The sequence below is a fragment of the Pygocentrus nattereri genome, chromosome 10, assembly GCF_015220715.1.
Source record: "Pygocentrus nattereri isolate fPygNat1 chromosome 10, fPygNat1.pri, whole genome shotgun sequence".
Lineage (NCBI taxonomy): Eukaryota > Metazoa > Chordata > Actinopteri > Characiformes > Serrasalmidae > Pygocentrus > Pygocentrus nattereri.
The window spans coordinates 14,399,426-14,425,745 of record NC_051220.1 but is presented as its reverse complement, the minus strand read 5'-3'; the positions used below and the strand labels follow the sequence as shown (position 1 = coordinate 14,425,745).

Here is a 26,320-nt window from a genome sequence, read left to right as displayed (position 1 = left end):
TGATGTACAGTAATGAACAGGTCAAACAAAACTAAAGCATGATAACCTTGAAGTTAACAGTATTGTGACAGCGCTTTGTCCCATATATCAGTGTCGCTGCTCCCCAGTTTCAGTTCCCAATGTTACCCTTCCTAATAAGCTATGTTCAACTATGTCTCCTTATTATTCACCATTATCACTGAAATATTTTATCTGATGAGTTTTCATCAATATTAACAGACTAAGGTAAAAAGAGGGGATGGTGGAGATTTTTTTTTGCAGTGTCTGGGATTTATAAAACGCTGTTAGGAAAAAAAAACCCCTCAAGTCAAAGCATCGTTTTTAGATGTCTCATTGCTATATGCTGAACAGTTAGGTCCCACTGTTTTGAAGTAAATGTCACAAAGTCTAAAAACCCAATACAAAACACATGTGTCTAATTATATTAGCTGGTGGTCATAATAATGTGACTTGACTGTGTATATGTGTACAACTGTGCAAAGCTGTGTTTGCTACACATGTTCTGGTTAGTGTTTTTGAGCTATGCTCAAAATTAGCTTAAATTGTAACTACAGTCACTACCAAAAAATGTTGTACAACTTCAGAGGCCTAATTATTGTATTGGTAGTGAATAAATAGAATTGTTCAATCTTTTTTTTTTAAATAATAATAAAAAATAAGGTACAGGGTCACACAAAGCAAAAAGATTTTAGTCCAAAGTCCAGTTAAAAGTCCAAACCGGTTTTTCAACTCTAAAACAATTCGGTAGAATGATCTATACACACAATGTATCCAAAAGTATCCAGAATCCCCATTCTTCTTTGTGAATTTTGCTACATTAAGGTGATTTCATGCTGAGAACTAGTCTCCAATTGTACACACAATCTCTATAGAAGTGCACTATTAACTGAACAGGATGTTCACATGTATTATACTCTTTGTCAAATGTGGGCAGAATGTACAAAAATCATCAGCACTAGGCTATGGAGCCATGGAACTGTATTCTTTGGATTGATGGGGCTCTATTCAGCCCTATACACACAATGTATCCAAAAGTATCCAGAATCCCCATTCTTCTTTGTGAATTTTGCTACATTAAGGTGATTTCATGCTGAGAACTAGTCTCCAATTGTACACACAATCTCTATAGAAGTGCACCATTAACTGAACAGGATGTTCACATGTATTATACTCTTTGTCAAATGTGGGCAGAATGTACAAAAATCATCAGCACTAGGCTATGGAGCCATGGAACTGTATTCTTTGGATTGATGGGGCTCTATTCAGCCCTTTTGGGATGAATTGGAGTGGCATTTGTGATCCAAAACAAATCATCCAAAATCAGAACCTCACCTCACTAACCCTCTTTTGGCTAAATTAAAACCTCATGGCAATGTTCTAGCACCTAAAGTAAAGTTTACCTAAAAGAGTAGATACCGTAACTGAAGCAAATGGGGTGACAAACTTTCTAATCCTTTTGAAATCCTTGATTTCAGATAAAATTTGTATTTTTTAGATATGTAATGCATATGCAATACTAATATAAATTATGTAACAAGATATTTGAGAAATACAAAAAAGTGGGGAAAAAATAAGGCACATATATTTAAAATTTAAAACTGAAGTCTCACGTAAAGGTTTTTACACTAAAACTGATTTTTCAAGTAAACAATGACATAACGGGAACTAAAGTCATGTGTTAGCATTTGTTATACATTCCTCTCAGAAATGTTTGCTGCTTTGAGGGTCCCAAGATTTTGGTGGGCGACAGCGAATTAGGACAGTGACTTTAGCCCTCATTTAAATGGGCCACTGTCTGTTCCATCGGGTGTCTCTGAACAGGTTATAGCTCTACATAGTTGGCAGAGGGCTGTCAGAACTGCTGTACTAAGAGCTAATAATAGTTTGAATCCCTCCGTTGTATATACCATGCACGACATCTTCAGGAATTTTCTCATAACTAATTGATAAACACAAATTTCCAATTCCTTTTACCAACTTTTTAGGAGAATTCTTTTTATGTATAATTCACCTAAAATTATTGAAATGTTTGAATGGGAACCCAGATGTTGGCACCTGTTCGTGGCTTCACTCTCACTTGTTTCACCATGTTTTTATTTCTTTGTCTCTTCCCTAGCCTTGCCTTACCATTAGTGTTTAACACCTGCACGTAGTTTGTTTCCCCAATTTCCTGGACATTTCTTGTCTGTATTTAGTGTTTTCTTACCGCATAGTTTGTCTTTTTGTCTGTATTTAGTTGTGTCTTTACTTACTCCACTGTACATACTTACTTGACCAGTTAGCTCTTTCATTTTAGTTTTGTTCCCTGTTGTGTGTTGTCTTTCTTTGATTGGATAAGGGATAATCGTGTGCTCATAGCATCTGCCTGCTCTGTTGTCAATGGGAATGTAAATGAACCTTCAAATGCATTTCGTCAACCCTCACCCCTTTGTCACAATAATAAAATTATGACTTTAAGTCTTACTGTGGCAGATGTGAATCTACACTGGCTTTTATGATTCTGGCTCATCTGTGGTTGTAAGTAATTGGAATGCATATGGGCATAGCTCAGAGTATGTACTTGTCTCCGACGATGCCAAGGTTAATAGTAGGATAACCATGCTCCTGGATGGTGGCGAGTAATGTAGACCGGTTACTGTCCCTGATTTTCCCTGGATGGAGGTCGTCTTCAGGGTTCAACAACTATGCACAGATATAGACACAAGTAGAGTGAAACATAAAGCTTGTACGTGTGCGTGTGATGTCAAAAGAAAATAAAAATAGTGTCAGTATTGTTAAAGAGAAGCATCTACTTACTTCATTGCCAGTGGACATAACTGCAACAACAGGGAACTTATGCACTTCCACCTCTGTGACACCCACAGTGGCCAGCAGGCCAATTTCTGATGGGCCCATGTGTGTTCCTTTTGCCAGCACACATTCCCCACGCTTTATATCATGGCCTATTGGCCTAGCAAAATTACAGATTTCAGAAAATGGGTTGAATGGCGGTAAAAACAGAGAATATTACATTTAAACTAAATTAGGTTAGCAGACTGGTTAAAAAATATTAACTGAAAATACCTGCAGTGAGAAAGTCACAGTTGCACTTGCACTTACCTTATGTCTTGGCCTGGACGTGCCTGTACCAGAATCCGGACCTCCAATTCTTCGGTGCCCTAAAACAAACAGCCCTGTAAGTGAACGTTTGTACCTGTGTGTAACAGAAGTCTCTAAAATTAAAAGTGTAAGCAAGCACACATAATTCAGATCACTAACAATTTATTATTAACTTATTATTAATAGTTTTATGAGTTTAACAATAAAAAAGCAAATGATGCACAAAGTAATCCTTTTTGTACATTTGCTTGCTTTAAATGCTTAAGCAAAAAAGGGGAGAAGGAGAAGGCAAAAAAAAGGTTGTCTGTGGTTACAAAACTCAAAAGAGTATACTTAAAGGTCTAGTGTCCTGGCATTCATTTCAATTTATCCCTGTGTTTCTACGGTATCATATATTGTCCATTTTCACAACCTATTAACCAATGCATTTTCTCTTGCTATAAGCTGGTACTATAGCAGCCTGTCTCACAATACACTTGCTTTAAAATCGTAATTTTTCTCTAACTTTCCTCCTACAATATTATCTATTTTTCCTTGCGTTGTCTTTATTTTGCTGTAAAATATTCATTTGGTGAGTATTTTGATATCTTATTTTTAAGCTTCTTAATTTCTCAGTCAAGTTAAGATATGCAGCTTGTTTAAGTGTCTTATGAAGAGAGGCGAGAGCTATCAACTTTTTCCATATAACAACCTTCAGAGCAATCCAAAAAAAGAATAGTGTTTATTTCTTCTGTATAATTTCCCTCAATATATCTCTTACTTTACATTTTAATATGTTAAATTTTTTTTGTTCAAAATACTTACATCTACTCTCCAGGTGGTGTTTTCTGTATATTACCCAAATGAATATCTAGACAGACTGCGTTATGGTTAGCTGCCCCAATTTTACATTCTTATGTAATTCCCAGCCATTCATAAATACATAGTCAATTGTAGATTGAGTGTTATTTGTGATGGAGTGATATGTACATTTTTTCCATGGGTTCCATTCAAACCATTCCTCAATCTTTTAAAGAAGCACTGATTAATTACTTAATTAATTAATTACTGATTAACTTCCTGGATCGGGGCCTTGTCGTGGCGGAAGGGCTTGTGTGGTCTAGGGATCTTCAGAGCTAAGTCGTCGGGAGCAATATGCTCCTGGTAGGGTCTCCCAGGGCGAATAGGTCTGGAGTGAAGACCCAGACTAACACGATCCAAAGTTTATCTCCATGCATATCGTGCACAAAAAATCATGTACCCTCCCCGTGAAAGGGTCACCGGGACCTACCCCTGGAGCCAGGCCTAGGGGTAGTGTTCCACGGCGAGCGCCTGGTGGCCGGGCAGCCCACGTAATCACAAGTCCCCGGCTGGTGACCAGGCAGTTGGAGTTTGTCCCGGTGGATGAGAGGGTCGCCTCAATGCGAATTAAAATTGCAGAGAGGAAAACTTTGACTGTTGTCTGTGCATATGCACCAACAACAGGTCAGAGTATTCGGCCTTCCTGGAGTGAGTGGGCGCGGTTCTGGAAAGGGTCCCGCCTACAGACAGACTTCAATGCTCACATTGGCAATGACTGGGAGACCTGGAGAGGCGTGATTGGGAAGAACGGCCTGCCCGATCTAAACCCAAATGGTGAACTGTTATTTGACTTCTGTGCCAGGCATGGATTGTCCATAACGAAAACCAAGTTCGAACACAAGGATGTTCATAAGTGTACATGGTATCAGAGCTCCTTGAGTCAAAGGTCAATGATCAACTTTGTTGTCGTTTCATCTGACTTGGGACCATATGTTCTGGACACTAGGGTGAAGAGAGGTGCTGAGCTGTCAACTGATCACCATCTGGTGGTGAGTTGGATCAGATGGCAGGGAAGACTGATGGTCAGATCCGGGAGGCCCAAGCGAATAGTGAGGGTGTGCTGGGAACGACTTTCAGAGGCCCCTGTTCGGAATGATTTCAACTCTCACCTCTGGGAGAGCTTTTCTCACGTCCCGGAGGAGGTAGGGGACATGGAGTCTGAATGGACCCTGTTCAAAACCTCTGGCGCCAAAAGCTGCCTGTCGGGGCAGTAACCCAAGAACCTCCTGGTGGACACCGGTGGTGAGGGAGGCGGTCAAGCTGAAGAAAGAGGCCTTTAGGGACTGGTTGGCCCGAAGGACTCCCGATTCAGCAGATAGGTACCGACAGGCAAAAAAGGTGGCAGCTGCAACGGTAGCAGAAGCAAAATCCAGGGCATGGGAGGAGTTTGGTGAGGCCTTGGAAAAAGACTTTCGTTCGGCCTCAAAGAGGTTCTGGACAACTGTCCGGCGACTCAGGAGGGGTCGGGGTGGCTGCGCCCAAGCTGTATTCGGCAAGGGTGGAGAAACTCTGACTTCGAATGAGGATATTGTCGGTCGGTGGAAGGAGCACTTTGAGTCACTTCTTAATCCGGGAGACGTGCCTCACGGGAGTCAGGGCCAGAGGCTTCTGGGGTGTCAAGTTCCATTTCCCTGGTGGAGGTCACTGAGGTAGTTGGTAAGCTCCTCAGTGGTAAGGCACCGGGGGTGGATGAGATTCGTCCAGAAATGCTTAAGGCTCTGGATATTGTGGGGCTGTCATGGCTAACACACCTCTGCAATATTGCATGGACCTCGGGAACAGTACCCTTGGACTGGCAGACTGGGGTGGTGGTCCCTATTTTTAAAAAAGGGGACCGGAGGGTGTGTGCCAATTATCGGGGTATCACACTGCTCAGCCTCCCTGGGAAAGTCTATGCAAAGGTGCTGGAAAGGAGACTCCGACCGATAGTTGAACCTCAGATTGAGGAGGAACAATGTGGATTCCGTCCCGCCCGTGGAACAATGGATCAGCTTTTCACCCTCTCACAGATTGTTGAGGGGGCATGGGAGTTTGCCAACCCAGTCTACATGTGTTTTGTGGACTTGAAGAAGGCTTATGACTGTATTCCTCAAGATATCTTGTAGGAGGTCCTCCGGGAGTATGGGGTGCTGGGACTACTACTCCGGACTATCCAATCTCTGTACTCCCGGAGTGAGAGCTGTGTCTGTATACTCGGCATTAAGTCAGACTCTTTCAGTGTTAGCATTGGACTCTGCCAGGGTTGTGCTCTGTCTCTACTCTTGTTTGTGATATTCATGGACAGAGTGTCAGGGCGTAGCCGGGGTCAGGAGGGCATTATGTGTGGAGGCCGGAGGGTGGCGTCTCTGCTATTTGCAGATGATGTTGTTCTTTTGGCGGAATCACATGGATGCCTCCAACGCTCGCTGGACCGGTTTGCAGCTGAGTGTGAAGCAGTTGGTATGTGGATCAGCACCTCCAAGTCTGAGTCCATGGTCTTGGCCCAGAAAAGGATGGCATGCCCACTCCAGGTAAGGGCAAAGGACCTGCCCCAGGTGGAGGAGTTTAAGTATCTTGGGGTCTTGTTCACGAGTGAGGGATCGTGAGATCGGCCGTAGGCTGGGACAGGCAGCAGCAGTAATGCGGTCACTGTACCGGACTGTAGTGGTGAAGAGGGAGTTGAGCCAAAAGGCTAAGCTCTCTGTTTACCGGTTGATCTACATCCCTACCCTCACCTATGGTCATGAGCTGTGGGTAATGACCGAAAAAACGAGATCTCGAATACAAGCGGCGGAAATTAGCTTTCTTCGTCGGGTGGTGGGCCACACGCTCTGCGATAGAGTGAGGAGCTCGGTCATCCGGAATGAGCTCAGAGTAGAGCCGCTACTCCTCCGCATTGAGAGGAGCCAGCTGAGGTGGTTCGGGCATCTGATCCGGATGCCCCCTGGACGCCTCCCAGTGGGGGTGTTCCAGGCACGGCCTACCGGGACATATACTATAGAACATGTCTGTAAACTCTAATTATTTCAGGGTTTAATAACCACCAATGAAAACATAAGCCACAAAAACGCTTAAATGAAAAGGAATGACTTCCAAAGTTGGGTGCATGCGTCCCATGCTGTTTTTGTGGGTCAAGGGGAATATCTCACAAAATGTGGAGGCTTCTCTCCAGCAGCAAGAGGTGGGCTTATTAGTCTCAAACTCTTGCACAGTCTAGCAATGTCCAGCTAAACTTGTCTAAGAAAAGTCTTGATCAAACCTGAACAACAAAGCAAAAAACCATCCAACTTGAGCTATTTCACTAGAATTACATTTACTGAGCAGGCTAATTTATGGCAATCAAGCATGTACAATAATCTTCATCACCTCATTTCTATTTTGATATTTATAGCGTACCTAACCTTTGGTAGCCACTCAGCATATACCAAGCACATCATTTATTTCCTTTGAAATTCTTGTGTTTTTTGCTTAGCTCATTTGATCTGATCAATCACTGGAGTTTCTAGCTCGGTACCACATGGGAGTGTTGTTGGCAGGAATGTAGTTATCAAACCTATTCCTCCTCAAGTGCTGTGCCGCCTGTGCATTGGATTATAATCTTGGTCAGGGGCAAGTCGAAGCAAATATCCCTTTCTTTCAAGACTTTCTTTATTCTTATGTATTCCGATGTATATGTTTTTGGTTAACTTTTGTGGAATAATCAGGAATGAAAGATAGCATCCATCCCTGGTACTGCATCTGTTTCTGCCAGGCTTTCTTCAAAACCACCTCCTTCCTGTCTCTGTGTTGCCCTTGTCCTCTTTATCTGTCGCTTCAGGTTGTTTTTTGCAATTTTTGGTCTGCTTGTTCTCCCTAATTCAACAACACTGTAAAGAATTCACTTTATTAACAGGGAAGATTCAGAGGTAGAAATAGCTGCTCAGCATTAAAAGGTTAAAACAGTCTAAGCCCTCACAATATGAGAGACAGAAAATGAGAGAGAGGGAAAGACAGAGAGATAAAAAGAGAAAGACACACATCTTCAGACTCTCGCAGGAGCTCTGTATCCTCTACTTGCACTACAGCATCCGCTCCACAAGGAATGGGAGCACCCGTCGTCACCCTCATCACCTGGCCTGGCATCACCGTGTGAGTTGGCTACACACACACACACACACACACACACACACACACACACAATTCAGTTACTATTTTACTTAAGTAGTATTATAATTTGAGAGGTACTGTCCACAGACTTAAATCACTTGTCATTTTGTTGTTATATGTGTTTTGTTGATTTTCTACATGGAAAGAATACACAGCCTCTACAGATTAATTTGACCAGGAGCAGATTAAACTGCTACGGGTCAGATTAATTAAACTTTTGCCTAAAAACATTCACTGAGTAGTATTTCTGATGCTTTATTAAGTATGTTTATAAATTCTGTAAACAAGAGGTTATTAAACAATGTATTGTAATTATTAGGGATGTAACATTACACTATGTCATACTGTTTTGTATTGCATTATACCATATTGTATTTTATTGACTTGCACATTAACCCATGGCTAGTATGTTAGAGGTAGATCAGGACACTATAAAGCCCAACTACTGTTTCAAATATTATCCTTTTATGATAAATACTCTAAAACAGTAAAGGAAAAACATTAATATACATTTTCAACTACTCCATATTTTTCCAAATCAAAAAACATACCTAATCAAGAAACCCCTGTGTCATACTGAATTGAACTTAATTTTGTCCATCATTATGTCCCTACAATTGTAGTTTTTATGTAATATTTATGTATTTTTACCTGCCTCGGATACTAATTTCATTCACTTAAATCACAGCTTTCTCAATCACATAAGAATCCTGTTCCAAGACTGACAAAAACAACACAAACTGGAGCCTATCCCAGTGGTCATTGGGTGGAAGGCAGGCAAGAGTATTTAATAACAAGAGGTTATTAAACAATGTAGTGTAATTATTAGGGATGTAACATTACACGATGTCATACTGTTTTGTATTGCAGTATACCATATTGGACAGGTCGCCAGTCCATCGCAGGGCAGACACAGACAGTCACTCACACACTCACACCCAGGGGCAATTTAGCATGTCCAATTTGCCTGACTGCATGTCTTTGGACAGTGGGAGGAAACCAGAGAACCCGGAGGAAACCCACACAGACATGGGGAAAACATGCAAACTCCACACAGAGAGGATCCCGGTCACCTGGCCGGGGAATCGAACCCAGGCCCTCCTCGTTGTGAGGCTACAGCGCTACCCACCGCGCCACCTGTTTTGGGAACATATTTACGGAAAAATAAAGATTTGAGTGACTATTGGCTTTGAGTTTGTTAATGTTAACCTTGTACTTTCCACACTAAAGACCCAAACATTTCTTGGCAGGTTAACTACACCTGGGGTAAGTGGAAAACATGTGACAATATTATATTATGTGCAAAGCAAGCACTGATTTATCATATTTCAAATGACTTTCACTATTTTGTTGCAGTAGTTAAGTTCTTAAACTGGACACTAAAAACTGCTGTAATTCCAAAAATGATCAAATACATATATCCAAAATATTCAACTAAAATAATTTATGCTTAGATCCTCTTTTAATTCTGTGTGTTTAAATCAGCAAAATGAACAATGTTGACCCCACCCTACCAAATACAAGAGCACAGTATATCAATGCATGTTCATACACACAGTCTCCAGACAATGTCTCCCTATGGAGAACAACTGTGAGCACTGGAGCATTACTCTGTATGCTGCTCTACATGGAAGTCTGCCCATGGGAATTCACCACCCCGCCTCCCACACACACACACACTTTAAAGCATGCTTACTGACCATAGCTTCATGTCAATGGAGCTTCCAGGTCATCTACAGGTACAAGATGTCCAAGATAGCATGCAGTCTGTGTGTTGGTATGTGTCGGTGTGTGTATGTGAATCTTACCTGTTCCCCAGCCTGGGATTCTCCGATGATGAAACGATCTCCAGGGCCATCAGCAGCTGAGACAGATAGATAACACAAAAATCAGAACAGTTATTGAACATTTTTTTACATCAATAGAAAGAGCTATGTGTACAGTGCTTCCTCTTGATTTTTTTTCCAATTAAAGCTAAACTGCCATATCTACTAGGGTCATTGCTGCAGCTTAAGTACAAACCTAATTCCAAAGAAATTAGGTTTAGGTCTTTTACATACATTGAACAGAAAACAGCACAAAGAAGAGATATTTAATATTTCACTAAATCGACTTTCTTAATTTTTGTAAAAATCTGCTAATTCCAAATTTGATGCCAGCAACACCTTGCAAAGAAGTTGGGACATGGGCAATGAAAGACTGGAAAGTTTGCACAATTATCAAAACATTTGTTTTGGAACTTTCCACAGGTAAATATGTGAACAGGTGAGGCTATCATGATTAAGCATAAAAGGAGCATTCACAAAAGGCTTAGGTGTTTATGAGCAAAAATGGGTTGAAATTAGTCATTTTGCGATAAACTACATAAGAGAATAATAGTTTAAGAACACAGTTTCTCAATGCACGATTGCAGGAATTTCACCATTTGCAGTCCATAACATTATTAAAAGATTCAGAGAGGCCACATAAAGAGCAAGGCCAAAAACCTATATAAAATGCCTGTGAATTCTGATCCCTCAGACGGTACTGCATTAAAAATTAACAATTGAGAACACCTGGAAAAACCCTGAATTGGTTCAAACTGACAACAGTGAGGGTCCTCAGTTTCCAAATGAATAATGAATGCCATTGTGTGTTTGTCACTGCCAACAGGTGTGACAGTAGTGACCAGTAGTGACAAGGGAGAGGGAGAGACAGAGAGAGAGAGAGGGGGAATAAGGGAGACAGAAAGAAAGATGAGAACAGAGAAAGAGTAGAGAGAAAAAGGATCAAGTGAGACCCCAAAAGAAATTCTTAGCTAAGGACAGTAGCATTCCACTGACTGGCTTCAGGAGAGAGAGCAGAACATTTCCCAAATGGTTTAGGGACACAATTCAATTATTTCTAGCATTTTTTTTAAGTCATGATAAAATTGGATATAGTTTTTACCACAATATATAAAATTTACTAAATGTCAGTTCTATATCATAAAAGTGTTCTATAAAGTAGTGAAAATGAGTTCAGCATAGACCAGCAAAGTGTGCAGAACCAAAACAAGACATGGACATTGCTCAGAAAGGTGTTTATGGCAAGGTTAATATAATTTTTACTATATGTAATAGCCAAGACTTTAGGCTATTTATAGTACTGCAGGCCTGGGCACAGACACTGACACTTTCAGTGGCCATATGGCACTATGCATGGAAATATTCTAATCATGTTTAAGCAGAAACACAGCATTAGGAGTATCACCCGAAGGCTCTTTCAGGCAGCCTAAAATACACATTGATACAAGAGTCTTCTCACCAGATCAGGATATCATATCAGCAGTTTTTTGTTTTTTTTACATGTTAGTGTTATAACTCTTTTAAAGCAGATAATCTCTTTAAGAGCGCTACAAAGCCTTGCGTAAATCTGTGTTTTTACAATGTCAAAGAAAGTATCAAGAACAGAACTACCAAACAAGGTATTAATCTTACTAATTATAGATTAATATATCCATCCATCCATCCATCCATCCATCCATCCATCCATCCATCCATCCATCCATCCATCATCTTCCGCTTCTCCGGATTCGGGTCGCTGGGGCAGCATCCTGAGCAATGAGACCCAGATCTCCCTTTCCCCAGCCACTTCCACTAGCTCCCTGGGAGGGATTCCGAGGCTCCCTGGGTCTTCCAGGGGTCTCCTTCCCGGTGGACTTGCCTGTGACACCTCCCAAGGGAGGCGTCCAGGAGGCATCCTAACAAGATGCCTGACCCACCTCAACTGGCTCCTCTCGACGTGGAGAAGCAGCGGCTCTACTTTGAGTCCCTTCCGGATGACCAAACTTCTCACCCTATCTCTAAGGGAGAGTCCAGCCACCCTACGGAGGAAACTCATTTCGGCCGCTTGTATTCGCGATCTCGTTCTTTCGGTCATTACCCAAAGCTCATGACCATAGGTGAGGGTGGGAATGTAGATCGACTAGTAAATCGAGAGCCTTGCCTTATGGCTCAGCTCTTTCTTTACCACAACAGACCGGTAAAGAGCCCGCATCACTGCTGACCCAGCACCAATCCGCCTGTCAATCTCCCGCTCCCTTGTACCATCACTCGTGAACAAGACCCCGAGATACTTAAACTCCTCCACTTGAGGCAAGAGCTCATCCAGAGATTAATATATTACAGACAATATGCAAAAAAAAAAAAAAAAAAAAAATCACACATGAAGTATTGACTATTTTGAACAAAAGTATGGTGAAGAATTCACAGTTTACTATTTGTAGGTGTGTGAGGTCTACTGGAGGAAGTTGTGAGGGTTCTACTGGGAGCAGTGCTGGTTGTACAAGTCTAACAGCAGCAGGAAAGAAAGGACCTGAGATAACGGCCCTTCACACACTTGGGGTGAAGCAACCTGTCACTGAATGAGCTGACTACTGCTGCCAGAGTCTCATGTATGGGGTGGGAGCCGTTTTCCATATGGATGCTAGCTTGGCTAACATCCTCCTGTGTTCCACCAGTACCAACTGATCCATGGTTTGTTACAGAGGCAAGTCCTAGAGACAATGTCTCATGCAGCTGACAAGTCAAGAGGCTCCTCAGCCAGGATTCATCAGCCTGGTGCCAACATAATGCATTTCGTCGCTGTCCAAAGAGAAACATGCATCTCCCAAAAAACTAACTTTACATATATTCTTTACTTTCAATGTAAGTTAATGGAAAGAGATTTTGTCCCATGTAATTCCAGAGCATTTCTACTGGTCATGCTTAAATGATGTAGAAATGTAAAAATAACAATATGATGCTTAGATGTCACTGTTATATTCTGCACTCTGGTGATGCAATGCATCCATCACAGTACTTAACCAGTGATGGCATGCAAGATCAATCAAGTTTGTGGACCCCAGTCAACCTACTACTTTTATTCCTGAGCAAAGGTTGGGTATAACCTTGCTGAAATGGATCATGAAGAGCAGCTATATACAACAAAATTATACAAACTGTCTATGAAGGCAGGTAACAGTCTGAGGGCTAAATAACAGGGTCTCAGGCACCCAGGGTATATATTTTGCACTTGAGCCTGTAGTGCTTAAACTTTTAGTTAATCAGTCAGACCCAGTAGTCTTTTGTAAGTCAGAGAAAGTTGCATTTTGTCAGTAAACAACACAATGAATGTTGTATTTATTGTGTTTCTAGCTAGAAGTCAGTAGTATGTCACTTGTGTGGGGTGGTTATATAGGCTACACTGATTAACAAAGAGGTGTTGGTAGCACAGCAGTGGTATGGTACACAATCACTTCTGGTTGATTTAGCAGCAGATTGTGACAATGCTTGATGTCAATACCGCTATGTCAATAACCTTGGCATTATTAACACAAAAAACACCATGGACAACGATCAGTACCAACAATGACAGTTTGCAGTAAGCATCTCTGCTTGCTGAGGAAAAGAAGAATGATGGCACTAGTGATCATATTCTTTGCTACTGGGATGCTGGCACTGGGTCAATGATTATGTAGACTATAGAGATTTTGATCAAAGGTCTCACCTCGAACAGCATAGCCATCTTTAACTGAGGCTGGAAAAGGGGGCAGGTTGTCTTTGGCATAGACGTCCTGAACCAGGACTCGACCCATTCCATCTACAGAAAAACAAAAGGACAAACAGCTTGAAGGGTTTATTACCAAACAAAAACAACATACAATCTCAAATATCATACATAAAACACAATGACAATAAAATACATAAGGCCACACAAAATACATCCCAGTTTTTGTAGAATCCAGTTAGATGCCATTCTGCTTTACAACAAAATCAACTTACTCATCCTTATCATTTAAAAAAATGAGTCTTTTGTAGGTTAACACTATGGTGGACAGGCATGCATGCTAATTTCCTTAACAATGGACATATGAACAGATGGACACTAAAGTGGAAAAATTAAAAAAGAGTAGGTGAAAAAGCTGCAAAACAAAGAGCCACTAAGATGAGAGGAAACTGTGGGTAATATTTAAGCCTGATTTCAGCCTCTCCTTTGTCTCTTTCACACAAACTCAGACATGTATTCTGAAGAACCTTTGGTTTAATTTCTCATTCTAAGCATATGAACAGAAGAACAATGCAGGAGAGAAGTATCATAATGGAGCAAGGGAATGGAGAGGTAGATGCAGTCAGATGCAGTCGAATGAGCAAGACCGGTCATGAATATTCAATCAAACTAGATTTTAAAATAATGACAAAAATCAATTCTCAATGAATTGATAGTTCTTACATGGCAGTCTGAATGATGATGATGCACATTTTACATTCAACTACTGCACTTTTAATTGAGGAACAAATGACCTTAAAGTTGACATAACCCTGACAATGCTATTTAAATAAATGGTTGTATAACAATATGTTATTGCAAAAAAGTTGTGTAATTCTTTAATATTTGGACACACTCGAATATCAGTTTGCAAACTTTGTTTTTTTTTCTTTTTCTTTTACACACTTCTATAACCTAAGAACAGCTCAGCCAGTTTGCACCGAAGTCTCACTAGTCACTGAATATTAAGCCTTAGTATGTATTAAGTCTAGGAATTTAGGGGTTAAAGACAATATCTGCATTATCCCTTACACTTTAAAGAGTACAAATATGAACTTCAGACTGATTATGCTCAAACATATACTCTGTCAAAAGGAAAAATAACATTAAAATATTGTTCCGAATTTTTAAAATTCAGGCTTTTAAACATATTTGTGCCATAGGTGGAAACTGGCTTAAAAAAATCTATATCAAAACTTTAATGCTGCTTTTTTTCATTCCTATAATAAACCAGTCACTGAAAATTTATTATTTTGCACTAGACATTGTTTCCTGATCATAAGATTTTTTGGATAATACACTTCATCTTCATACACAGCCCTTAATTTTTTTCTTAGAACCAACCAACTCTGACCCAGAAAAATATCATAGTGATCTATAAATGTTAGACACAATAAAACAATAGTTCTTAATCATTTAATACATGCTGTGACAAAGAATATAGAATAACAATATATAATAAGGAAATAAAAAATACAAAATATGATAGGCCATTAAAAAAAAGTATATATATATATATATATATATATATATATATATATATATATATATTTACATTCTACATTAAACATCAGCATAAAGCTGTTTTTATGATCTACCTTTATTGAAAACATGTTTAATGATTTAACATTATTCACTAATTTTAGCATTTAAATTGAGTAATTTACTAATTTAACTTTTTTCCAGTTTAAAAAAAAATAAAAAATACATCACTGTTATTGCTGTGCTTGGAACGGTCCACTATATAAATCATATCTTTTCAGCCATGGGTCTGTGCTCGAACATGGTTTGGTAGACATACCCGATAAAAGTTTATATTACAGGGCCAAAAGTATGTAGACATTGCTTCTAATTAGTGGGCTTGGCTATTTAAGCTATGCCCATGGCTAAAAGTTACATAAAATGCAAAGTTTTAGGTACCCAAGTACATTCTGTAAAGGCATTTATCTGGGCAAAGTGTGTTCACTAAGCAACAGGAATTTTAACAAAAATTAACGCGTGAATATTTAGGTTTAGGTAGGCGAAGTGTCAAATTGATGCCCACATGGATGGCCAGACCCAGGGCTCACCAGCTGAACCCTGCCCAGAGCATTACACACTCCTTCCATCGACTTGACTTCTTCCCACAGTAAGCTAATGTAAAGAATTTATTCCAAACAATCCTGGAGCATTTCTATTGGTCCGTTCATCATGACAATTTCACATAGCTGCTTAAAAATAAAAAAAACAACAAAAATGGATATTCTTTTTAGTTTTTTTTTTTTTTTTTTAGAGAGCAGTGATCCTTTTTCCCAAGAGGAGGTACCATAGTAGATGCTGAGTTTAGGAACATAAATGCCCGTTATATGTTTCAAGAAATGCCATTTTGCGGCACTGATGCAGCTTGGGAGGCCTATTATTGCATATGACAATTCCTTATGTGGAATGTGGCCAATGGTAAAATAAATGTGAAAAAAGCTTTCTTTGAGTACTATAGGCTGCTTGCACCTCTTCACCACAAATGGATTAAAAGAGTATATTTTAACCCAAATCTTATCAGAAAACTATAGTTAAACAACATCTCATACATCAGGCAGCATATTCATAACCATTTCATGTAATAACTATTTTTCTGAGATAGGTTTTAGGGGCTTTTTAAGGGCTTCAGATGTGTGCTTCCTATCACCATCACTGTGAACAAGTCAGACTCTACGTTTCTTTATAAAGGAGCATTTCATATTAAACTAGTTTGAATAACTGTTTACATCTCAACCATTTAATTATTAAAGTATTAATTTATTACTAAAATATATAGATGTTCATATAAAAGTTTTTTGATATATAAAACCATACAAATGTTGTAAGACCTCAAGTAAAAAATGTGGTATATGGTGTATATAGAAGGTGACAGTGCATGTGTTTATTCAAATGTAATTAGTGGAATCATGTGTTTAAAAATTAGGATTGATACTGTCAGATTAGAAATAACTCCTCCTTACTTTCACAGAAGCACAATAATTCATTTTAATTTGTAATACCTTTGAGGACATCCTGAAAGTACTAAATGGAGTAAGCCAGCAAAGAAGCAAAAGAGAGCATAATTTGTTTTTTGGGCTTTTTTCATGTCTGCTTATGTCCTTGTTCCCTACACTACTCACAAATATGTCTCTCTCAACCCCTAAGCACATACAGAGCCCTTATGCACCTTCTGTGCTGATCTGCAGAAAGCACCATCATTTGGCAATGTTTTTAATATGCCCTTATTGACTTCTCTCAAATTCTAATTAGCCGGTTAATGTGAACCTGGGTACCCACACACCAATTGTGCTCTCTGACTCCCAGTCATGGACATCTATGGTATCACCCAGGAACTTGCATTCCCTTAATGATGCATTCTCAGAAAAAAAAAATAGCGGTGGAGCTGGTGAGGGCAAGCTGACAGAAGGTGTGTAAAGAAACAGTACTGAAATGGAGCCTTTTTATTTGCTTCTTCATCGGAGTATACATGAGGCCCTTGTGTGAGGGGAAAAACAAGAAGGGCCCTGCTGCAGACCTCTGGACCTCTGCTCTCCTGAGGAGCCAAAAAACTTGTAGTACTCTAGTTCTGCTTATGAATGCAGAGATTCACTTAACAGCTAGTCTGCGATATTTTGTCACATCATTAGGACTTCTAGAACGTAAAAATACACCTTGCATGTTGACGTACTTGGTGTTGAGATGAAACTTGTTTTTTGTGTTCTAATAAGTTCCCTTTTTATATTCAGGTTCATGTTTTCAAAGCACATTGCGCAAAACATAATGAAGATCTATTTGACAGAGAATTACAAAACAGTGGCAATTCAGGGTATAGTTCATTTTACCTGTTCCAGAACAATTTCATGTAACATAAAGCTGTAGACAGTTAAAAAAAAACAGTAATATATGTGAAAAGACTGTAGATGGCAAACGTAAAATGCTAAATGCTGTTTTAACAATAAAAGATGCTTTTTTAGTTTTATGATGTTACTCTTAATAATATAATAAATAGGTAACCTTAAAATCTTAGTTTATTAGTGGTTCTATTCTTTCCTGCTGCAACTTGAAGGTTATACTATAAAGTTCAGCATGTAAGTGATGCATATTTTGTAATTGTTACAGAAATATAATATGGGCCTTAATTTTCCAATATTCTTCAGTATTATTCATACATTATTCATTCATTCATCATCCCCTTTTTCTCCTTTATAATCAATGGACCCAAACCAAACACAGACATATATACACTATACTTCAAAAAGTATTCGCTCGTCTGCCTTCACATGTATATGTTCAGACTCTGATGTTGGATGAGAAGGCCTGGCTCACAGTCTCTGCTCTAATTCATCCTAAAAGTGTTCTATCGGGTTGAGGTCAGGACTCTATGCAGGCCAGTCAAGTTCTTCCACACCAGAGTCATCCATGTCTTTATGAACCTTGCTTTTTGCACTGGTGTGCAATCATGTTGGAATGGGAAGGGGCTGTCCCCGAACTGTTCCCACAAAGTTGGGAGCACAAAATTGTCCAAAGTCTCTTGGTCTGCTAAAGCATCAAGAGTTCTTTTCACTGGAACTAAGGGGCCGAGCCCAACACCTGAAAAACAACCCCACACCATCATTCCCCCTCCACCAAACTTTACACATGGCACAATGCGTTCAGACAAGTACCGTTCTCCTGGCAACCGCCAAACCCAGACTCGTCGATTGGATTGCCAGATGGAAACTATGTGCCTCAGGATCTGCTGACCCTGCTCTGCCATTTTACGTGGCCTACCACTTTGTGGCTGAGTAGCTGTCGTTCCCAATCGCTTCCACTTTGTTATAATGCTACTGACAGTTGACTGTGGAATATTTAGTACCGAGAAAATTTCACGACTGGGCTTGCTGCACAGGTGGCATCCTATCCTATCATGCTGGAATTCACTGAGCTCCTGAAAGCGACCCATTCTTTCACAAATATTTGTAGAAGCAGTCTGCATGCTTAGGTGCTTGGTTTTATGCACATGTGGCAATGGAAGTGATCAGAACAACACCTGAATTCAATTATCTGGATGGGTGACTGAATACTTTTGGCAATATAGTGCATATAGCCAAAAACTGAACCTCATGGTATTCCTTTGGATATAGTCAAAAGGTTTGATTTGCAATTACTCTGTGTTACGCATTGTTGTCTGTCTGAAAGGTAATTTTGGCGCCATTCTAGTACATTTGTATCAAAACCAATCTTTGCAAGATCCTTCAAAGAAAGTGATCAACTGTATCAAAAGTCTTTGATAAATCAATAAAAATGGCAGCACAATGCTTCTTCCTATCTATGGCCATTATAGAGGTAATTTAAAACAAGTGTGGTAGAAGAGATGGTGCTGTGTCTTTCTCTAATGCCAGACTATTAATAAATAAACAGGACAGAATTTTCATATAGAAATTATTTAAGTTGACTATTTACTAGAAAGTCTAAAATTTTGAGATTGCTCTGTAGTTATGTACATCTTCCGCCTTACCTCCTTTATGTGGTGGAGTTACGTGAGCTATTTTCTAGAATCTGGGAATTCTGCATGATAAAACAAGAGATTAAAAAAAAAGGATCCAGCTCAATAATAAGTATTTTTTTTCTGAGGAATTCCACTTTAAAGGCATACTAATAAAAACAGCCAGCTTAATTCTAAAATATATAGATGTTCATGTAAATATTTATTTTTTTGGCCTCAAGAACAAAAATAAATAAATACAAAAAATGTATGGTGTATATAGTAGCTGACAATGCATGTGTTTATTCAAATGTAATAAATGTAAGAGGTTTAGCTACTATGATAGCTGGAGAGAAGGGCTAGAGTGTGAAGAGAGTAACAATAAAGTTGATACCAGTTTGACCTAACAGCAGATTTGAGTCAGTATTTAAAAAAATGTGACCAGCTGCTCCAAAATGTGTGTTAAAAACAGATTTCCTTCTGATCAGATATAAGCTGATCATCAACAATAATGCTGGTTGTAAGGTTAGGGGAATTGTTTTTAAGGGATTTTACACTTTTCAAAAAGTTTTGAGTGTTTATAATAATAGTTTAAAATAATAATCTGACTTGGCCTTTCTAAAGAGGTACATTTATTTCTAAGTTGTGTGAATGTAAGCCATGCATCTGCCAGTGGACAAAGCTTTATTCCTAGCTTTAAACAATGAGGAAACTTCACTAGTAAACCAGGGACTTGATCTGTCTCTTATTCTTTGCATTTTGTTGGGGGCTGTGATAAAGTGCGTGCCTCAACCTGGCAATATGCTGTGGTAGGGGACACACTTTATGGGTAGCGTTGGCAAATGGTCCAAGTAATTGGAAAGAGTACAGCTGGTACAAGAGTTCTTCTTCCTGCCACCTTTATTTACACACTGACACTCATGCATATATACATATTTACACGCGCACTCATTCAAATGAATAACAAAATGGAAATAGTCTCTGTAACTATGCAAAAGACCAATAACTGCAAAGTCATATCCTCCTGACTACCAGGGAAAAAAAAAGTTTAAAAATCTTTGTTTTTTTTTTACTTCCCCAAATATTTTAAGGTAAATAAAGACATTGACAACATTTAAAAAATATATATTTTTTTTATTTTAAAGATATAATGTGTCCACTACAGTGGACATGGGAACTTCAAACATGTGAGCTGTGTTTACCATGCCTCCTGCGCACTTGACGCTAATCTTCCAGGTTATATCCCGCCTCCCCTGTTGCGCGTCCGCCTAACGTGACACCTGGTTGGTCGACAGGTTTGATTGACGTGTCGTTGGAAAGGGGAGAATCTCAGCTTTACGTTTGAAAGCGATAGCCCAAGGAGAACATATTTTAATTTGGGTTTAAATTAGACATAAAATATTTTTGCCTTCTGTTTTTTACAAGCACTCTTTGCACAAAAAAGAGGATTACTACCGAACGCATTACCGGAAATACACGGGTGTGGTGTCATTTTGAAGCCAAGAAGGAGAGGTAACCGGATCTGTAAGCGGTTTCCGTGTAATGTGTTCCGCCGACCGCCAGGGGTCATTACGCACGGCTTCTGAGTTTTCGCAAAAAAAAATCTCCTGTTTGAAATGCCACACTCTTTTGGCTCTAATTCGGAAACCCTCGTCGTACAGTAAAACGGATCATCGCATCGTAATCCGGAGAGCCAGACGGTTTGAATGATGTATAACATGCCCACATTGGATCAATGTCTGAATTTCCCTCAACAATTTTCAGCAAAATCCTCTCTGCCTCTGATAATGAATCCTGCCCTTCTCATGTTTAAAAAAACAGAACAAAATCAAAAACATAACTACCAATGTCCACTACAGAGACATGTCTTAAAAGCTTAAATATTGTGATGAAACAGGGTCACACTGACTTTTTAATTGATTTAACATGTTCCTAAGATATTTATTTAAAATATATCACCAATATTTCAAAACAACATTTGTTGAGATTTAAGTATTTTGCACTTACTTTTCCTTTTGCCGTAAAATGCCCCCGTGGTGAAGGACGCCATTTTCTTTGAGAGAAAAAAAAAGTTCCTAAAACTCCACCCCCACAAATGGGATATCATTCAAAAGGTCTAAATGTCCTCTGTAAGGAACAGCATGAGTTGATTTAGTGATATGCAGGGGTTGGGAGATATTGAAGTTTAAAAAGGTCCTCTAGAGAGGACAAAAATGAACTGCTGGTAGTCAGGAGGATATAGGTCTCCACACTCATCACCTCCAGTTATCCACTCAACTGAAAGAAGGGATCTCTCTCTTATTCCAGTAATGTTGCTTAGATGTGGGGTGCTCCTCCGCTAGGATAAACCATTACTGGCCTGGGTTAAAACAAGTGCTTCAGATATTTAAATATATTTATGGACAAGAGTAAACATATTTGTCGTACTGCTCTTATTGTTACATTTACTTCACGTCATGTACATATATATTTATGATTCAGTGTACACAAAGGTATTTTTTTCTCTCTTATTCAGCTTTTGTTCTTCCCTCCTCTTCTACAGAGGATGGACTCACCCAGGTAAGTAAAGCTCAGGTGAACCCATTCAGTTCTCTTTTGCACCTCAAAAAAGATCATCAGTCCTCAGGTAAGTACAGGTAAGTATATACAACCAGTCTCTATGTTGTGATGTGTAAATGGTGCATTACATCATCACAGGGGCATGTTTGTTTACCCCCATTACAAAACCACTAAAGTGGTTTAATGCCAAGTTATTTCATGAACATGAAAATTTCTTCTAACCACCATCCGAGAGCCTGTTATGTTTGTGCAACTGTTTCAAATGCCTCCAATGGGGCAGTGGTCACTAATGTCAAGATAAAAGACTGCTGAGACAGTCATTATGTCCATTTTATTGGACAGAATTAAGTCTAAGAGGGTATATTTGGTGGGATCCTTCAGATTTGGGCATGCTGATTCTATGACTATTTGTGTGAGAGTAATATTTTCACATAGTATTTTCTTTAAGCAATCGGATGCATTAGAAAGCCAGTTAAAATTAAAATCCCCTAGTACCAGCAATTCAGAAGCGGTATATTGTGATAAAAGATCAGCTATTTCATCAAGTGCAGAAAGGAATATTAAGGAACATGTTCATGGTGATGGTATTTTATATTGATTTTGCGTTAGATACATCAAAAATAACACTGAATGTTGAATCAGCATAAAATCGATGCACATCAAATAAATCAATTCTGACACTGGAGATCAACAGTGATTTGGTGCACTAGGCAATGGAAAAATGAACATGGATTCAGCATAATTTTGTTATCTAGGATTGCAAAGTAATTTGGTTTTAGTAAAATAATATTTGACGGGCAGAAAGTGTGCTGTGTTTTTGAACAGATAAAGGTAAGAGTTAAGCAGGGATGGGAAGCCTCAAAGGATTACAGACCTTTTATTTTGACAGCTAGTTTCCAAGTGTAACGTCATTGGCTCCTTAGCAGAACTAGAGTTCTGCAATTTTATTGGCTCCTCAGGGGAGCAGAGATCTGGAGGCCTGCAACTGGAATCTTTTGGAAAAACAGAAGTCATAGCAGAAGACGAAATAATGCAATGCTCTCTATAACCTTCTGCTGTCCTGGGGATGAAGTGAGCCTACAGAGTGAAAGTCAATCCATGAAGGCCCCAGGCCCAGATGAGCACTGGACGAGTGTCAAGGATTAAGGTACTGGCTGTGGAGGGCACTGACCTGTGTATTGCCAGGGGTTTCTCCTCTCTGGCTTTGCTCCGGTACCAGTATAGACAGGGACCTTCCTCCAGTCGGAGCCAGTCAGGCGCCAGACGCTTTTATGCACTGGAGGGGCCAAGTCGCCTGTGCTGGGGCCTGCCACACGCACGGCAAGCATCACTACCACAATCGCAATTCTCCACTACATAGATCTTACATGGAAGCCCAGAAATCAGTAGCGTTGTTGACTGAATCTGCATGCAGATGTTGCTAGGCTGGGTTAGTGATGGGCATGACAATTAATTATGAAGTGGAAAAAGAAAAGAACATGGTAGAGTACTTAATGGTATGGAAAGCCAGAAACCCCTCTTTCCTGCAATGCCAATGGACTATAAAAGGTATCAAATGCTATAGGACATAACCTATTGTATCATACAGCTCAACTCTGGGATGTGTCTGTATGTCATTCATGTATTCTGTCTATTGTGGCCTGCAAAAATCTGCCAGGGCACAGTGACATTTCCTTAAGCACCATAAACCAACACCAGCTGTTGTGACTCTGACATTACTTTGTTCCTTTATGAGTTCAAATAGACTTTTAGCACTCTATATCATGGAAAACAGTTTTTCCTCACTTTTTAAATAAAAGAAGTCTGGTGTACTATGTATGTATTGTTAAAGTTAAAATCTTTAACAATACCATTCACTCTCCAGTCCATATAAGCCATTTATGGAAACAAAGCTACAAAAAGCAGAACACAAACATTCATTGCTTCTATAAGGTCGCAGAAACCAACTGCTTAGAAAATCAACTGCATATAACTGCAATATACTTTTCATTTTAATTGAGCTAGTAATAAGCTAAATATATACAAAATCATCGTTTATAGGCTCCTGGACTGTTGCAAACTTCTAATCTTGTGAAATGAAAATCAATTTTTGTTTTCATAATACTACTGAAACATACAGAGGTTATTCCCCAAGTTGAGACTTATTTTATCCACACATTTTAGAGCGGGAAGTGACTATATCCCTGTCTCTAACGGCTATATGGTGAACAGTTAGATAGCATTGTTGTAAAGCAAATGTGCCCCAAAGTCCAAAAATCAGTATGCAACCTTAAGAACTGTCACTATTGAAGTACTTTTTATGATTTAATTAAAAAAAGATTTTATTCTGTGCACAACTGTTCAATGCTATTTGCTCATCATGCGCTGGCGTTTTTATGTTATGCTTTATATAATAAAAATTGTTTTTACTAAAACAGTCACTAAGAAAACATTTCAGGTAGTGTCATGATTATTTTCATAGTGAGAAAATGTAATGTTCAAACCTTAACATAATTTATAATCAAAACATAATTATGGCATAGGGTCACGCAAAGCAAAAGGATTTTAGGAAATCAGTTAAACATCTGGAATGTGTTAAACTCGGACTTTGAACCATTTTGGTAAAATGATTCATATTGGTTTGTATCAGTTGTCATGACACGTTTATGTAGGTGTAATCTTATGAACACTACCATATAGTACAGTATACTGATAATAGCAGTGAGTTTCAAAAACTATTAATTTTTCCCCATTAGAGTAATCTGCTTAGACCTGGAGCTTGTAAAATGGTCCATAAGCCAGCTACAGAATGATCACATAACTTCAGTGGGCTATTCAGCAGTTTCACGCTCAAGTTATAAGGAGTATTTCTATGGTATGAATAAAGATTGGGAAACGGTTGTGTAAAAGCGAATCTGACTGTTCATGGTACACAAAAAATGTAAATGGGACACAGGGAAAAGAATACAAGGAGGATATGGGCTTGTTAAATTTTAAAGCTCTGAATGAAGTTAAGTAAGTAAACAGGACAGAAAATGGAATCATAGAGTAATAAGCAGAATAGAGAATGAATAGAATAATAAATGGAATACAACATATAAGAAGGGAAGGGCATCCAAATGTTTTAAACAAGGAATATGCTACATTCAGATTAATGCAGATGTGTGGTCAACCATGAGCAACTCACTAGTTAATAAGAGGAACAGTCTTTTATTTGTATTGTTGTATCCAGTTACCCCAATGTGAGTCGCTGTAAATTCTTGCTCACTATCTAGGCCTCCCCTGTCTCATGGTAGATACAGTGCGGGCTAACACACCTACTTGGTGACCCAAGTCTGGAGGACAGTAACTGCTTAATTCTGTATATCAGCACTGTCCAAAAAGTATCTCCAAATTGCCAACTTTACTTTTCATGTAAGAAAAATACTATATGTACAGCAGCAAATCCATCCCTATGATCTAAACACACAAGCCCATGATATATCAGTCAACTACAGCTCACTGGCATAGAATATTCCGAAACAAAAGGAATAGACAGAAAGTTAAAGATTCTATGTAGAGCATGCTAACTACCTATAAAGGCTACCGGCCTAAGTACACACACATATATATATATATATATATATATATATATATATATATACATACATATATATATATACATATATATATACATATATACATATATATATATATATATAAAGGCCGGTAGCCTTTATAGGTAGTTAGCATGCTCTACATAGAATCTTTAACTTTCTGTCTATTCCTTTTGTATATATATATATATATATATATATATATATATATATATGTGTGTGTGTGTGTGTGTGTGTGTTGTGTGTGTGTGTATATATATATATATATATATATATATATATATATATATATATATTCTGAAATCCATAAGACTCAAGCCAGTAGTCTGGCTCCTCTGACAATCTTGACAATCTCTTCTTGACTAATGAAAAATACAAGTTTATGAAAACAAAACTGCATAGAATATATCAAAACTGTCCAACTTTTAATAAGTAAGTAAGTAAAGTAAGTAAACATTTATTTATATAGCACTTTTCTAAGCACAGCTACAAAGTGCTTCACAAACAACAAGTACTAAAAATAGAATGATAAAACTAAACAGATACATATAACTATAAAAACAGTACAGCTACATTCATAAACAACATAAAACTGACATAAAATCATAAAAACAATGCAGCACTATCCAATAAATAACAAAAGCATCACCTGTGACCAAAAGCTAATGAATAGAGATGCGTTTTGAGTCTTCCTTTAAAAATGTCCTTTGATTCAGCTAGTCTAACATCCAAAGGCAGAGCATTCCACAATTTGGGGGCATACACAGAAAAAGCACAATCTCCCTTTCATTTCCGTTTTGTCCTAGGGACCACTAAGAGCCCCTGACTAGATGACCTTAGTGATCTGGTACTAGGATATGGTGATAATAATTTTGGCACATCACCGTGCACCGCCTGGTATGTTAAAACCAAAATTTTGAACTGAATTCTAAAAACAACAGGCAACCAACGCAGAGATGCCAGTACAGGGGTAATATGCTCCCTTCTTTTAGTCCCGGTAAGTACCCGGGCAGCTGCATTCTGAACCAGCTGCAGCCGTGCCATTGCCCCTTGCCTAAGACATGTAAATAGTGCATTGCAATAATCAAGTCGTGATGATACAAAAGCATGAATG

The 26,320-nt window shown here is 38.9% G+C and overlaps 1 protein-coding gene across 14 annotated transcripts in view; it reads right to left on the bottom strand.

Annotated features, from left to right (window-relative positions):
* The window catches only part of gphna (gephyrin a), a 160,738-nt gene that overhangs the window by 15,200 nt on the left and 119,218 nt on the right, over positions 1–26,320 (bottom strand). For 9 of the 14 annotated variants that reach the window (XM_037541978.1, XM_037541981.1, XM_037541980.1 and 6 more), the window contains 7 exons: positions 22,803–22,937; positions 13,573–13,665; positions 9,873–9,928; positions 7,936–8,055; positions 3,100–3,158; positions 2,797–2,950; positions 2,561–2,682 (listed from right to left, as the gene is read on the bottom strand). In XM_037541978.1, coding sequence (XP_037397875.1) covers positions 2,561–2,682; positions 2,797–2,950; positions 3,100–3,158; positions 7,936–8,055; positions 9,873–9,928; positions 13,573–13,665; positions 22,803–22,937 — 739 coding nt within the window. The remainder of the gene's footprint in view (positions 1–2,560; positions 2,683–2,796; positions 2,951–3,099; positions 3,159–7,935; positions 8,056–9,872; positions 9,929–13,572; positions 13,666–22,802; positions 22,938–26,320) is intronic. The other 5 variants (XM_017724838.2, XM_017724840.2, XM_017724844.2 and 2 more) reach the window with 1 other exon arrangement.